This window comes from Cyprinodon variegatus, unplaced genomic scaffold (genome assembly GCF_000732505.1).
Source record: "Cyprinodon variegatus isolate N-32 unplaced genomic scaffold, C_variegatus-1.0 Scaffold231, whole genome shotgun sequence".
Taxonomy (NCBI): Eukaryota; Metazoa; Chordata; class Actinopteri; order Cyprinodontiformes; family Cyprinodontidae; genus Cyprinodon; species Cyprinodon variegatus.
In genome coordinates, this window is record NW_015150684.1 from 435299 (window position 1) to 448504 (window position 13206).

Sequence of the window (13206 nt, forward strand, 5' to 3'; positions counted from 1 at the left end):
CTATCTATCTATCTATCTATCTATCTATCTATCTAATCTATCTATATACATGTAGAGTTTTGCCTGTAGTAGTTGCCAAATTGAAATGTTTACTTTCTCTTTCTTTAAAATAATAAATAGAAGTCTAAGTATATCACTGTTAGGAACAAGTTGTACTGTAAACAAGAGCTTGCTAAAGGTTCCGAGGCCCACACTGAGTGTTTAATAACTGGCACGGGCGGGGGGATGCACACGTTACCTTGGCTGTGTGCATAATACAAAGGGCTTCTGGCACACTTGCAACAATGTGCGTCAAACTTTTTTGCCGCTTACAATTTTAAAACGTGTGACAGGCTCAGACAATGCTCTTGTGACAAGAGACCAAAGCTGCACCTTCTAAACTGCATGCTGTCTAACCCCGTTCAGCTCCCTCAAACATCATCCGCACATAGAAACATGGTAGAGACAGCATTATGCTGTGCACCTGAATCATTTCGCTATAGATACATACTCGGTCTTAGAGTTACTAAAATTAGTGTCAAGCAAGGAGATTCACTTTTCAAACAAACTACATACCTTGAGCCAGAGAGAAGGTTTAAAACAAACTATACAGACGAGTTAGAACGGTCAGTCATTGTCCAAATGTGACGTCTCCTGGAGAATCTGTTGCAGGACTTTCATTGCTCACATATACTTTCCCCAAAAGATTAATTTATTGCTCTAGATTTTATTTAAGGGGATCGGAATATCATTTTTTCCCACTTTATAGTCACTAATGCTCTAGTCTGTGTTGGTCTACCATGTGTTAGGACTGCTGCAGTGAGGCAGTGCAGACTCAACATTCACACAGTCAGCTTTCCCAGATTCGCTCTGTTCTCATTACTCCTATATTCCCAGCAATAGAGGATGAACTGTGCTCTCTGTCACATTACTCCAACTAAAAGTTAAACTGCTTGTTTTAATAAGACCAACATAAACATCGGACACCGGATTAATGTATGGGAACCACATATTGTAAGATCACAACTGTTAAGTGTGTCAGCTTTGAGACTGAATAAAATTCACACATGCAGCAATATGATGCGTTAGTTTAAAGTACCACAGGTTTTTGAAGCTAACTGAGCTACAGCAGCTTTGGGTACAGAAAGCTGGCTTAAATTTCTTGATACATGCTTTGTTTACCTCCGTTTCTTTGCCTGGTTTAACTCAACCGCTCCATTCTGTGTGGCAAAGATATTTCCTCTTATGCTTGCCTAAAATGTGTGTCCTTCCACACAGCTGCATGTCATATATAGGGTACGTTCCTGTGCTATTTTCTTTCTCAGGCGGTGGCGTCATGAGGAGGCATCAGAGAGGGGTCATCACCAGCCTCTGACTTAAAGAAAAACAAATCTCCTGCAGTACCCAGCCAAAGAGCCAGATTTAGAAATAGCTGTTATAGTTATAAGTAAGGTCGCTGCTCTGATCTGTGCTTGTTTTCTCAAGTTTATGCCCTCCTATGAATTTTTTCTGGTTTATTCATGTCCAGCAGACAGGAGTGTCCAGAAGCAGGGGTCAAGCGAGACATTTAGGGTCACATTTAAGCTCAGGTTGCAAGGAGGAAGGATGACATGTGATGGTCGTTCATGCTTCGCCTGACCGCGATGACAGCAGTGATGAAGGTGACGCATCACAATAAGGCCGTTTGTTACCAAAATCTGTTGCAACCTAACAGTTGCACAACAGGATATTAGTTTTAAAGAAATGAAAACCAGCAAACCTATGGTGCAAAACAGTTTTAAAACGTTTAAAACGAGAAATCAAACTGAAAATTAGAATAACTTCTAATTATTAAACGATTAGGTTTTGAATTGGTGAGGAGAATAATAATAATTCTTCAGATTTTTTTAATTATTGAAAAATTTATTTTTTGCAAACCATGTACCTATTTGATTATTTCATCTTATCCTCTTATAACATTCATAAGTTGATCAAAAACCAGATCTGTGACCAAATCTTTCCACATTACTCAGATTCTTGGGTCGGGTCTTATCTTGTCAGCTGACTGGTTTCTATCAGGTTAAGGTCCGTTAGGATAAGGTTGAGTTTGTCTGCTAAATGCTTCTTTTAAGGCATTTGTCCTGTTATATGTACCTGTGTGTGTGAAAGCTTGTTTTTATTCTGACATGCAATTGTTTTTATTACCATGTAAAGCACTTTGTTTTCTCCATGGCATGAAAAGTGCTTCATAAATAAAGTTTTATGTAATTCTTTGGTAATTAAACTTACTGTTTGTTTATAGCGAGGAGAAAAAATGATTCAATATCAGTTTTTCTAATTGAGTCTGCCCACTTTCTATTTTTGAATTTTGGGGATTTCTAAATGGGTTATGAATCCTGCTCTCTAAAGGGATGTAAAAAAAACGGTTCACAGCCTCACAGACCTCTTGTGTACATCACAGTAAAAAAACAAAGTGTGTGCTTTATTTTTTTATTTATTTTATTTTATTTTTTAACAGGTTCATATTTGCCTGTGGTTTCGATTGTCAAAAAAACCCTATCTGACCAAACCCTATGTTTATACCTGTGATGGTGGAGGGCATCACATGGCTTATTTGCACGGATATTGTGTCAAATTGTTGTTATGGAGATGTCGGGACCTCAATTTAAAGGTATACTGGAGGATGTTCTTTTTCCGGGTGGATCACCAAAATAATAAGTCCTCCTAATTGTCAATCATTTTGGTGATATGTTTACATAAGCCCATCCTACGTGGTAGCCCCCATTTTCACGTACTGGTGATGAGTCTGACGTTGAAGAAAAATTGCAAATCTTCTTTTGGAAAGTAAGCTTGTATGAGTGATGCAAAGAGCAACTTTTAAACAGAGCGTGCACGAGGAGAAATGGGCTCGTGCACGCTCTCATGCATTTAATAAGCGTTCCCTCTCGGAAGCAGGTACAGGGCTGTGCATGTGCTATTTTTTTTCAAGTTGAGAGGGCGAGGCTTTTCAAAAAAATCGAAAAAACTCCTCCACTACACATATAAGGAATTTGAGCTTTAGACAATTTCTTTTACCCCCTTCATTCCTTGTGTCTTACAGCTCCAGCTGTCCATGAAACAGTATCGGTCGATTTAATGTTTGGAGTCATTTCCAGATTTAAGAAAATGAGCTGACTAGAATTTCATGTTTTCTTCTGTCCCAACAAAAAGATCATAAAGAGAAATGCCTTCTGACAAAGATCATCTCGAGCCCCTTAGGGAAACAATAAAATTTATCAACCATATGAAATCGTTTCAGGTAAAGTTTATTACAACCAAACATATTATAAAATGACTGCATCTCTGGTGATGTAAAAAAAATGTAATCAAATTACATTAATTAATTAAAGGTAAGGGTATTGTACTATTTTAAATAAGCATGAAAGGCACTGGAAATTTAAAACATTTCTTTTTTGGGTGGGGAAAAAAAATGAAACCGAGAGAAAGAAGTATGTCTAACAACACAGTGATGGAAACAGAGAAGGAATTAGCTACGCTAAGAAAATGCTTAAACACTAAAAGTGGGGCTGCCCAGCTGGAGTTGTTAGCGCTGTTACCTTGCAGCATTAATGCCTTAGACTCATTCTGCATGGAGAATGCATCTGACCTGAGATTAGATACTCCACCTTCCTCCCACAGTCAAAATACACGACAGCGGAGCTTGGTCAACTAGACCAGTTTAGCCTAAATTCATCAGACTAAAACTATGCAAAGAAAAACATACAGACAAGATCTAAAAACTAACATAGTCCCTCATATGGAGTAAAAGCTTACTTGTTTTTCATATGAGGCAACTGCAATTCACACTGTGCACATAGAGGAAATGAGTGAGGATGTCAAATTGGCCAGAAAAGGAAAAGAAAAAAAAATAAGATGGAGAAAAAAAAAATGAAATCCTAAAATATTCAGCAGTTTAAATCTGTTGAAAAGTTATGAAACATTAAACATTTAATCTGCTCTAAGTTTCCAAAGGCTTACAGTGTGTCGGTAAACTAGGACAATATCTGTTAAAACCCCCTTAAGGATGAGATATTTTTATCATCATATTCAGTTAAACCATGCTAAAAAAGAAAAAGAAAAAATCTCACATTAACCAGCATGGAAGTACAGTACTGGAATAAGACCTTTTAAAAAAAGAGGAAACAGCATTTTCTCTGAATTGTTCAGCTAAATTTGAGCAAACCACATTGGTGTTAAACCTTTCAAAGTCTGCAACTTTAACAGTTTGGAAATGTTAGTTTAAAAGAAAATGTTTACAGGCGTCACATACATGCGTTTTCCTCTAAGCAGAATTTAATTGCTCGCCTGTTGCTTCACAGTGGTAACTTACAGTAGTTACAGTACATGATAAATAGAGGCGCTACAGTAAGCTGTCCTTTATTTGATGTAACAGAATCAAACAACATAATAGAAGAACCAAAAAGTGAAACAGTACTCCAAGTTGTCATCAAGTATCAGTGTACTTTAGGTAATATAAGCCCAAAAAGTGGGAGTATGGAACAAACGCCAGCAGTGTTCAACAGCTTCAGAGCAAAGCATCATCTGACTGCCTGCGCACGACTGCCGTTTTCTTCTTCTTCTTCTCTCTGTGTGGAAGAGTCCCGCCTCTTCTGGTTGCGCTGTGGGGCACCGTCGGAGCGCGGTGCCTCTTCTCGACATTTAGCGCAGCAGCAGCAGAGCGCAGTGCAGAGGCGAGAGCGGATGGGCTGGGTAAACAACACAAACATCACGCAGTTGGCCGCTCCCTGCGACGTGTTGCCGATACCCTGATGGGACACAAATAGGCAGATAGTAAAAAAAGTTTCTTCCTGAGCAGAAACCCCATTTTAACAATCCTACAACAAACAATGACAATGCATTTGGTCAAAACTGTTTACACACTAATACTTCTAATTATTATGTGCTATAATTTTGGCTGATTTTTTAAGCCTCTATTTGACATAGCTGGTAGAGTTGATTTGAAGTTTTGATGTCCTGTCAGATAAGTTAGTTCACAAGATTGAGGTCAAAGCTATTCTAAAAGCTTCATATAAACTTGCTTAATTAAACCCCCCAAAAGTGTAGCCTATCATAAATAAATAAGCTCAGTAGCGGAAAGCTATAATCTGTTCTCTGATTGGATGTTCAATTTCTGAGTGGCATGACGTTGACCTATCAGCTGAAAGAAGGTAGAGAAACCGAATATCAGTTTTTGCACATAGTGTTTTGCTTTGTATTCACTTAAATCCTTTATGAATTAAATCATAGCTTGCTTAATTATTGCGAAAACTTTATTTGCATTCAAAAACAGGTCTTGTTGATCAATGCAGCATCAAATATTTTAGGAGAGGAAAAATCCTAAAGGGGGGTTTCTTTATTTACCAGATATAGGTCATTTTAAGATTCACTATGAATACTGCATGCTTCAGGGCAGCTTGGATGCTCGGGGTTTCTTTCACCACCAGTAGAAGTGGTGCAGAGCACTAATGGAATAAAAAAGAACTTGCAAACGATTCATCCCCACTATGAATGAACCATCAACCCAAAAATCCAGCCTGGATTACATAAATGGCTACAAAAAGAGGAGAAACAGTTCCTTTGCAACTTCCTGAATGAGATCTGACCAAATGTAAGTTGATGTTTGAGCATATATGTATATTGTTTGGTCTTTGCTGAATCAAAGATAATCCAGACTCATTTTTTACTTTGGTTCTTTTAAACAATTCCTCATTTAATCCTAGAAAAAGAGATATCAAATTACAATGACAAAAATAGTTTCATGATGAGTCTTTAGTGAATGTCTTCTGTTGGGTCTAGAATGGGTTCGTACCGGAGACTGATTCAATCCTAAAACCGCTTTACTTTAGAACCGTTTCTTTCTTTAGAAAAGAAAAAAAGTAGGAGGATGGTGTAATGACTCATAGGTTTAATCACATCCTCTTTTACACTCACAAGTTTAACAACACATCAACTAATGATACACATGCTGATGTGTCCTATTACAAAATACAGCAGACAATAAATGAAAATGGATTCCCATGAAGACACTTTACTGCCACTAAAAGCAGCCATTTCCACATTTTAAACTCACGTGAAGAGTGACCAACACAGGGTTCTGTCTGACCGGAGAGTCAGCCAGCAGCAGGATGAAGCGCACCGTGCTCCAAATGCGCAGGATGATGAATATGATGGGGATGAGAGTTAGCTTCACATCTGCCATGGATGAGAAAGACTGCGACGGGGGCCTGTTGGCCAGGATGGGCCGGTACTCCGACAGGGCAGCATGCTGCGTCAAACAGAGGACAGAGATTATTTACAGAAGCAAAGCAAATGAAAGAGGATGTAACGCACCATCCGCAACAATGGATCATTTTTCATGACACAGCGTCAGACAAGTGTGATCTATGATTTTAAAGAGGATTACAGAGTTCATTCAAATTTAGATTAACTGAAAGATGTGTCACACATCTTAAATGAGAGACCACAGCTATTTTTCTTCTTAACATTTTTCCCTCTTCCTCCCTCTGAGGGATGAAGATCCTAATATTCATGTTAAAGAAAAAATAGAATAATTTCAGGTTTATATAATAAACTCTTAGACCAACCATTTGAAAGAGTCATCCTGCTATTACAGAAAAATACCATACATCATATCTGATATAATTGGCCCAAAAACAATTTATTAACAAACCTCATGAATATTCAGAGAGCAAATCTGACAGATTGGTATTTAAAGCCTGACATTGAAGGGACACTACTCAGGCTAGGTCTGTCCATTATTCAGAGACACTTCACCATAGTCACTTAAATCTTACTTTAGACTGGTAAAGGTTTCAAATGACCTATTTGGAAACTGCATTTGGTCAACAATCTTTCTCTTATAAAGTAACAAGCCTTTGGGAAAACTCTTCCAAATGAAATTATTTCATGCACAGTCTATAGTATGTTTACACACCTGACCAAACAGTGATTATCAAAGCAAACATGTATGCATTGAATGGCTGAAATATGAGCGCTGTAAACTGTGAGTGAGTGAGAGTGGAAAGTGCTTTCATGATGAGAATGAAGTGATGTTTACATGTATTATTCTGTATATATTTTATGAATTTCTGTAAGTATAACATCAGCATGTCCAGGGACTGTGGGTGGAAATTTGTATTTTTGCTATAACCTAGCTCATGACATCTCTTCTCTTTTTAGATAAATGTTATTTGTGGCAGAAATTATTTGATCAAATAAAGAGAAATTAAAATAATTTACTGTTAACTATGCAGAATGAGTCTGAAACAGGACAGCAAGGAGTGATGGGCAAACTGATGGCTTAATGGACGGCTGAATAAATGAACTGCTTCATAACCAGATGGAGAAATGAATGGATGAATAGAAAGATGCTAGATTGATGTATGCATGCATGAACACAGACTGTAGATGGACAGGTTGATAGTAGATGTGCAACAATTAACATTTCAATTGCATATGCAAAATAAAAACAGCCTGCATTAGCATCTTTATTTCTAAATTCACAAGACAGTTTAGTTTTATATTAGAAGGTGCTTTTTTATTTCATTTATTTCGTTTACTTTGGGTGTCTGTTGTCTTCTTTTTGCTGTTTATTTATTGTTTACTCTCTTTCTCATCCCATGCAGGCATGGAAGCAGACTTCCAGGAGTTACTGTTTATATTCTGTGTCTCGTTCTCTCTCCCCTTAGTTCTTTTCCCTTCATTCTTTTTCATATCCCTTTCTGTTACCATGACTACTGTATATGATTTTACTCCCTAAATCATTTACAATAAAGTTTCAAATAAAAGTATCAAGTGGAACCTTATGGCAACAACCTCTGCTTGTGAAAGCAAATCTGCTGGGCCATCATCTAGCTCTGGAAAACCAATTCCTAAAATAAATAAAAAAAAGTAAAGGTAGTTTGGTTAAAGTTGTACGTTATGCTTTTTCAGAGTTAGGGGTATAGAAATTCTTGTTGTTTTTTTTTGTTTTTTTTAGCTGTGTGTTTTTGGGTCATTATCCTGTTGCAAGACCTGTGTCTGAGATAAAGCTTCTCTCTAACATCCCTTGAAAGTTTAGATATTTCATTGGATCCTGTGGAAATTCAAGACATCCTGTGCCAAATGAAGCAGAACAGACCTGCAAAATAACAGAGCCTCCTCCATCTTTTACAATAGGGAGTGTGATATTTTAATGATATGCTTTTTTTTTTCTCATAGGACATTTTTTCCAGAAGCTTGGTGGCTTTTAAAATGTAGTTAAGCAATTTCTTGTCTGGCTTTTTATGATTTGTTTTAAAACCTCCTTGGTCATCTCCCCTTAAGCACACTTTGGATCAAACAATAAGAGATGGTACGATTCTGAAACTGATGTTCTTTGAGCTTGAAGTTCACCTTTAATCTCTTTAAAAGTTTTTCTGGGCTATTTTGTTACCCTTTGTATTACCAGTCTCTTTGTCACAATTTTTTCTACTGCAACCTATAGTCCCATGGATCTTATACAGTATTTCTGAAAAATGTGTGCAACTATAGTCCCACAAACATCAAGCTGCTTGGAGATGATGTAAGCGAGAGCATCTCCCCCATTACGTGACATCCCTGCAACAGAGATTTCGTAATATACAGTGAAACTTAAATATTAGTTGTTTTCCAGTGCCAAGGCTGAAAAAAGTCTTAGACATCTCACAGACAACAAAGACTGTTGCTGTGCAGATTAGGTGCTAACAGAGTCGCTTTGTCTCAACTTATAGCAGAATGACCCTGCAGTGTGTTGTGGGTGAGCTGTTTACTGGGCAGGCACAGCATGGTCAAGGCTATCTGCCCCATCTTCCAAGGAATCACTTTTCTACATAAACCTGTCATGGCCACTTGTTCTGCAGGACAGGGCTGCTGCTCACAGAACACAATTCATGAGGATTACTCAGACATGAATAAATCAAGCGAAATACCACTTTAAGCACGATTTTGATGAAGTAATAGCATTATAAAATGGTTAAAAGCTTTAAAAAGTCTATATTTTCCATGATATAGGCCCTTTTATAATATATCTCTATTCATTATAATTGCTCAGACAGCACATCTTATATATTCTTGATGGACCTGAAAAGTTGGTAATCCCCTGAGCTCAGTTTAAGCAGAGAAATGTGTGCAGACATTAGCTGACAGAAAGGCCTCTCACCGCTTTATGGATATGCCTCTTGATTAAGATGTAGAGCACAGGGAGGGTGAGGTAGGCCAGGAACTCCCAGATCTTTCCAGTCAGCAGCATCCACAGGACGCGATCCGGAGCGTGGATCCTGACCCAGCACCAGCCCACAGACACCTCTGATGCATCGTAGCCGATTTTGTTGAGACACACAGCCGTGACAGTGATGATTAGTGGAATACCCCAGCTAAAGAGAAAAAGAAAAAAAAAAAGAAAAAAAAGACGGTTTTAATATTCAGTGTTAATTCTCTAAAAAGTTTCCCCTATGTGTAGATTTCATTTGTGAATCCTTCAAGGTAAAAAGATCCTACAACACACCATGAAATTTTTTTTATTTTGCATTAAAATATAAATACGTATATTGTAAATATATATTCGAGTAAAGATGTTTTGCACGTACATTATTTAAGCAGTTTTTTAAGTTTAGTTTTTTACTTATTTGTGTTTTGTTTTGCTTGTTCTTTTAATGTCTATTCTGTTAATGTAGAAAGAGCTCCTGATTTAGTTTCCTTCATAAAACCCCAAAATGTTTTCCACCTTCTGAAAAAAGTTTACCATTTTCAACTCAAGCATGATCTCTTCTCTTGAACCAATTTATCACAAATAAACTTCACTTTATCATGAAAATAAAGGGAAGTTATTACATATAAAGAAACGCTTTAGGCCTAGCTGGGTGCCTGTGTGTGAAAACAAATTAAGACTCCCACGTATGCAGGGAGGCGTCTTTAGAAAAATCTACTTCCTCCTCATATTCTCAAAATTACACAGGCCATTAATGCTGAAAAGACTAGCACAGTGGGGGAAATGTTCATCAGAAGCTGAACTACGGCATTCTGAATAAACTCCAGTTGATAAAAGAAATATTTTCTCATCCTTTTCTGCTAGTTTGTTTACAGCTATTCATTTCCATTATAAATGATATAAACAATAATCTATACCTCTAAAGACACCCTTTTTTGATAGCTTATCAAAATAAACCGTTAAAAATAAATATTTTTGCACAGATTCCTGAGGCTAATTCCTTCTTTGAATAAAAAAGACAAACATATTACTTAAGAAAATAAAGAAATAAGTACCAGAAACATTGCTATTAATATTATATACTGTCTAGTAAAAGGTTTTTGTGTTTTTGCTTCTTCTTTTGAACTTGTAGGTCGACATTCTGCAATGAATTGTAAATAGAGGAAAATAGAGGTAGCACTAGCATGGGCTGCAGATCAGTGATGGGCTGAGGTTTTAATAAATATTTTGCAATCAGGCAAGTTGTACTTAAAAGTATAGAGGAAAATATTTTATTTCAGGGTGGATCATCTAAATAAGTGGTCCTCCTAATTGTCCATCATTCTGGTGATATGTTTACATAAGGCTGTCCTTCCTGCTCGTCCAATTAGCTATCTTTTTCTGTGCATGCGCACTTTCGGGCGTATATTTGTGTGGTGAGTTATGGTTTCAGACAGTCATTGAAGTTCACCTTTCTCACTGCGGTTCTTTGAAATTGGCCAAGGGTCGTAAGAGAAAAAGTGTGTATGAAGTGTATGCGAAGAAAAGAAAGGCCTCAGAAGAGGAAGATATATCCCGGAATGCTTTACGCAGAGAGCTCTCCTCGCAATGCATTGTGGGATTTGCTGTAACAGCGGCCGTCTGTCACCATAGGCTGTCGCTACCCGACATCGGACACTAATAACAAAGGTGCCGCGGGCACCACTCAGTGGAAGGAGTTACATGACTAAAGGGATAAGTGATCATCTGTCTGAACAGTCAGTTATTTGAGTTCTCTATAAAGTCCACTATATAGTCCCCGCTCTATATAGTGATTGAGGGATTTAGGGGTTAGGGCGGATGTTCGGGCACAGTAAGCTCGTACGAGCTATGAGAACAGAAACACCAGGAGAAATGGGCTTGTTCATGCTCTTGCGCGCGATTAATAGGCGTTCCCTCTCAGGAGCGGGTACAGGGTTCTGCATGTGCATTTTTTTTTAAATAGAGGGCAGGTTCTTTAAAAAAAAAATTGCGAAAATCCTCCACAATGCCTTTAAAGGAGATGTTGATAGGGAAACGTGATTTTAATGGGACGGTTGCAGTGGAAACAGCCGATCTGTAATGTGAGGCAAATATTTGTTTCATTTTATTTCACAATGTGCATTCTCTAAAAAAAAAAAAAAAAAAAAAAAAAAAGGCAAAAACCAAACCAAAATTTAAAGAAAAAAAAAACTTGATTTTGAACACGTCTAGAATCAATACTCCCATCATTAACAAAGAAGACAGCGCATTTATTAAGAAGAATGGATTTGCACCGTTCAGACCAAGCTTTGACAGTTTTCCTTCGCTTTTATTTTTTTTGTTTTGACTTCTAATTTTCTACACTACTTTACTTTTGTTTTGTTTTTTTTAGATAGTTTAAATTGAATTAAATATTTTTTTTTAATGCTTAGCCTCAGATTGACTTTATTAGTTTCTGGTATAGTTTTAGTCTTTTATGTAATACGATATACATACTGGGGTAAAACTAAAATAAAAAATAAAATAATCAAAATAAAACCCGAGATAAGGACAGAGTCCATACTTTTCTGTGTTCTTCTCAAGAACATACTTGATGAGGACACGAGTCACTACTGGCGTTCTTGTGAATTGCCTCTTTGCTCCTCAACATCAGTTTGAACTGAGGAAGCCTATTTGATGAGAGGCAAAATGTCTTCTAGAAAACTTCATGTCCAGTTGTCTAAAATGAACTTGTCAGCCCCCACATCTAGAACTGCCCATGAATGTGAAGGTAGCCTATTGTAGATATTAACAGAAAAATCTATTTTATCTTCATAGATTTATTTAGAAAATGTATTTACTATGCTGTGCTCCGTCGTTTCCCAGTTACTACAGTGTAGACCAAAGGTCACGGATTAGCAGACCGCAGTCCGCATCCGGACCTACCTGCTGGCTAATCCAGACCCAACCCGATTTAAAGCATTTATAAATGACTGCATGTTGTCCGAAGGCAATCTCCAATTTCACTATCTCCGCTTCTTCTGTTTCTACGGTAAAGCCCTTCAGCGCATCCGGGAGCAGGCTGCATGTGAAACAAATTAGCCAATGAGCTTTGTCAGTCTGGGTCACACCTGCTAGGTACTTTTAGATGAGAAAAAGAAAGCACAGAAAGTGTGGACTGCTGGAAGAACTGCAGTGAACTAGTGAAAGAGAAGTAAAATTCGTGCTCCAAGATGACCCTGCACATTTTGAGTATATTTGGCTCATCCTGCTGTGAAGCAGGATTCTCCACCATGAATATAATCAAAAATAAATATCGATCCAGGCTCAGAAATGAGAACCTTGATATGTGCTTGAGAATGGCGTTGTCTCCATTCAAACACAGGTTTAAAGCCTTGCAGGGGAGCATAAAGCCCACTGCTCTCATTAAAGGGAAACGCCGTTTTTTTTTTACATTGGGCCCGATTTTACGTTATTACATCATGTTCTACTCACACATATGAGTTTTGTATCATTTGGAGCCGTTCTGAAGATATTCCCTTAGGTTATATCCAGGTAACGTCTTTCTATGGGCAATGAGTTGAAGGCACAAACTAAACTGTTCATCATTTATTCTTAATGGTTCGCCAGCATTCATAACATATAGATGAATCACTGTCCCCCAGACATCCACAGTTATATTTTTTATATTTATATCATTTAAAAACAAAGCGGCATGTGTATGACGTCATCCGCGCGCCGGACTGGAGTTGTGACAGGCAGCCCGGGCCACAGGCGGCTACGCTCTACCTCTTATATATTCAGCTAGCTAATCTGAATCGTTCAATTCCATTTTGAGAGCGAGATCATCTGTGGTAGCAGCACTAGCCATTTTCCAGGCATGTGAATAAAACTAGCAGCAGTTCAGCGGACAGGATGAATGAACGGTAGCTGGCGCGCGCGGGTGATGTCATACACATGTAGAGGTGAGTATTGGCATGAGTGTTGCGATTCGATACATGTCGCGATACTTGGGTCACGATACGATATTATCACGATATGGCAGT

At 37.8% G+C, this 13206-nt stretch overlaps 2 protein-coding genes across 2 annotated transcripts in view; both read right to left on the reverse strand.

The window, feature by feature from the left end:
* Positions 1–1224, reverse strand: part of slc2a5 (solute carrier family 2 (facilitated glucose/fructose transporter), member 5) — a 14436-nt gene extending 13212 nt beyond the window's left edge. The window contains exon 1 of the mRNA XM_015381340.1: positions 1162–1224. The gene's annotated coding sequence lies outside the window, so the exon portion shown is untranslated. The remainder of the gene's footprint in view (positions 1–1161) is intronic.
* A 2048-nt stretch (positions 1225–3272) lies between these two features.
* Positions 3273–13206, reverse strand: part of gpr157 (G protein-coupled receptor 157) — an 11394-nt gene continuing 1460 nt past the window's right edge. Inside the window, exons 2-4 of the mRNA XM_015381308.1 lie at positions 9155–9368; positions 6068–6262; positions 3273–4763 (exon numbers count right to left, since the gene is read on the reverse strand). Coding sequence (XP_015236794.1) covers positions 4536–4763; positions 6068–6262; positions 9155–9368 — 637 coding nt within the window. The 3' untranslated portion in view covers positions 3273–4535. The remainder of the gene's footprint in view (positions 4764–6067; positions 6263–9154; positions 9369–13206) is intronic.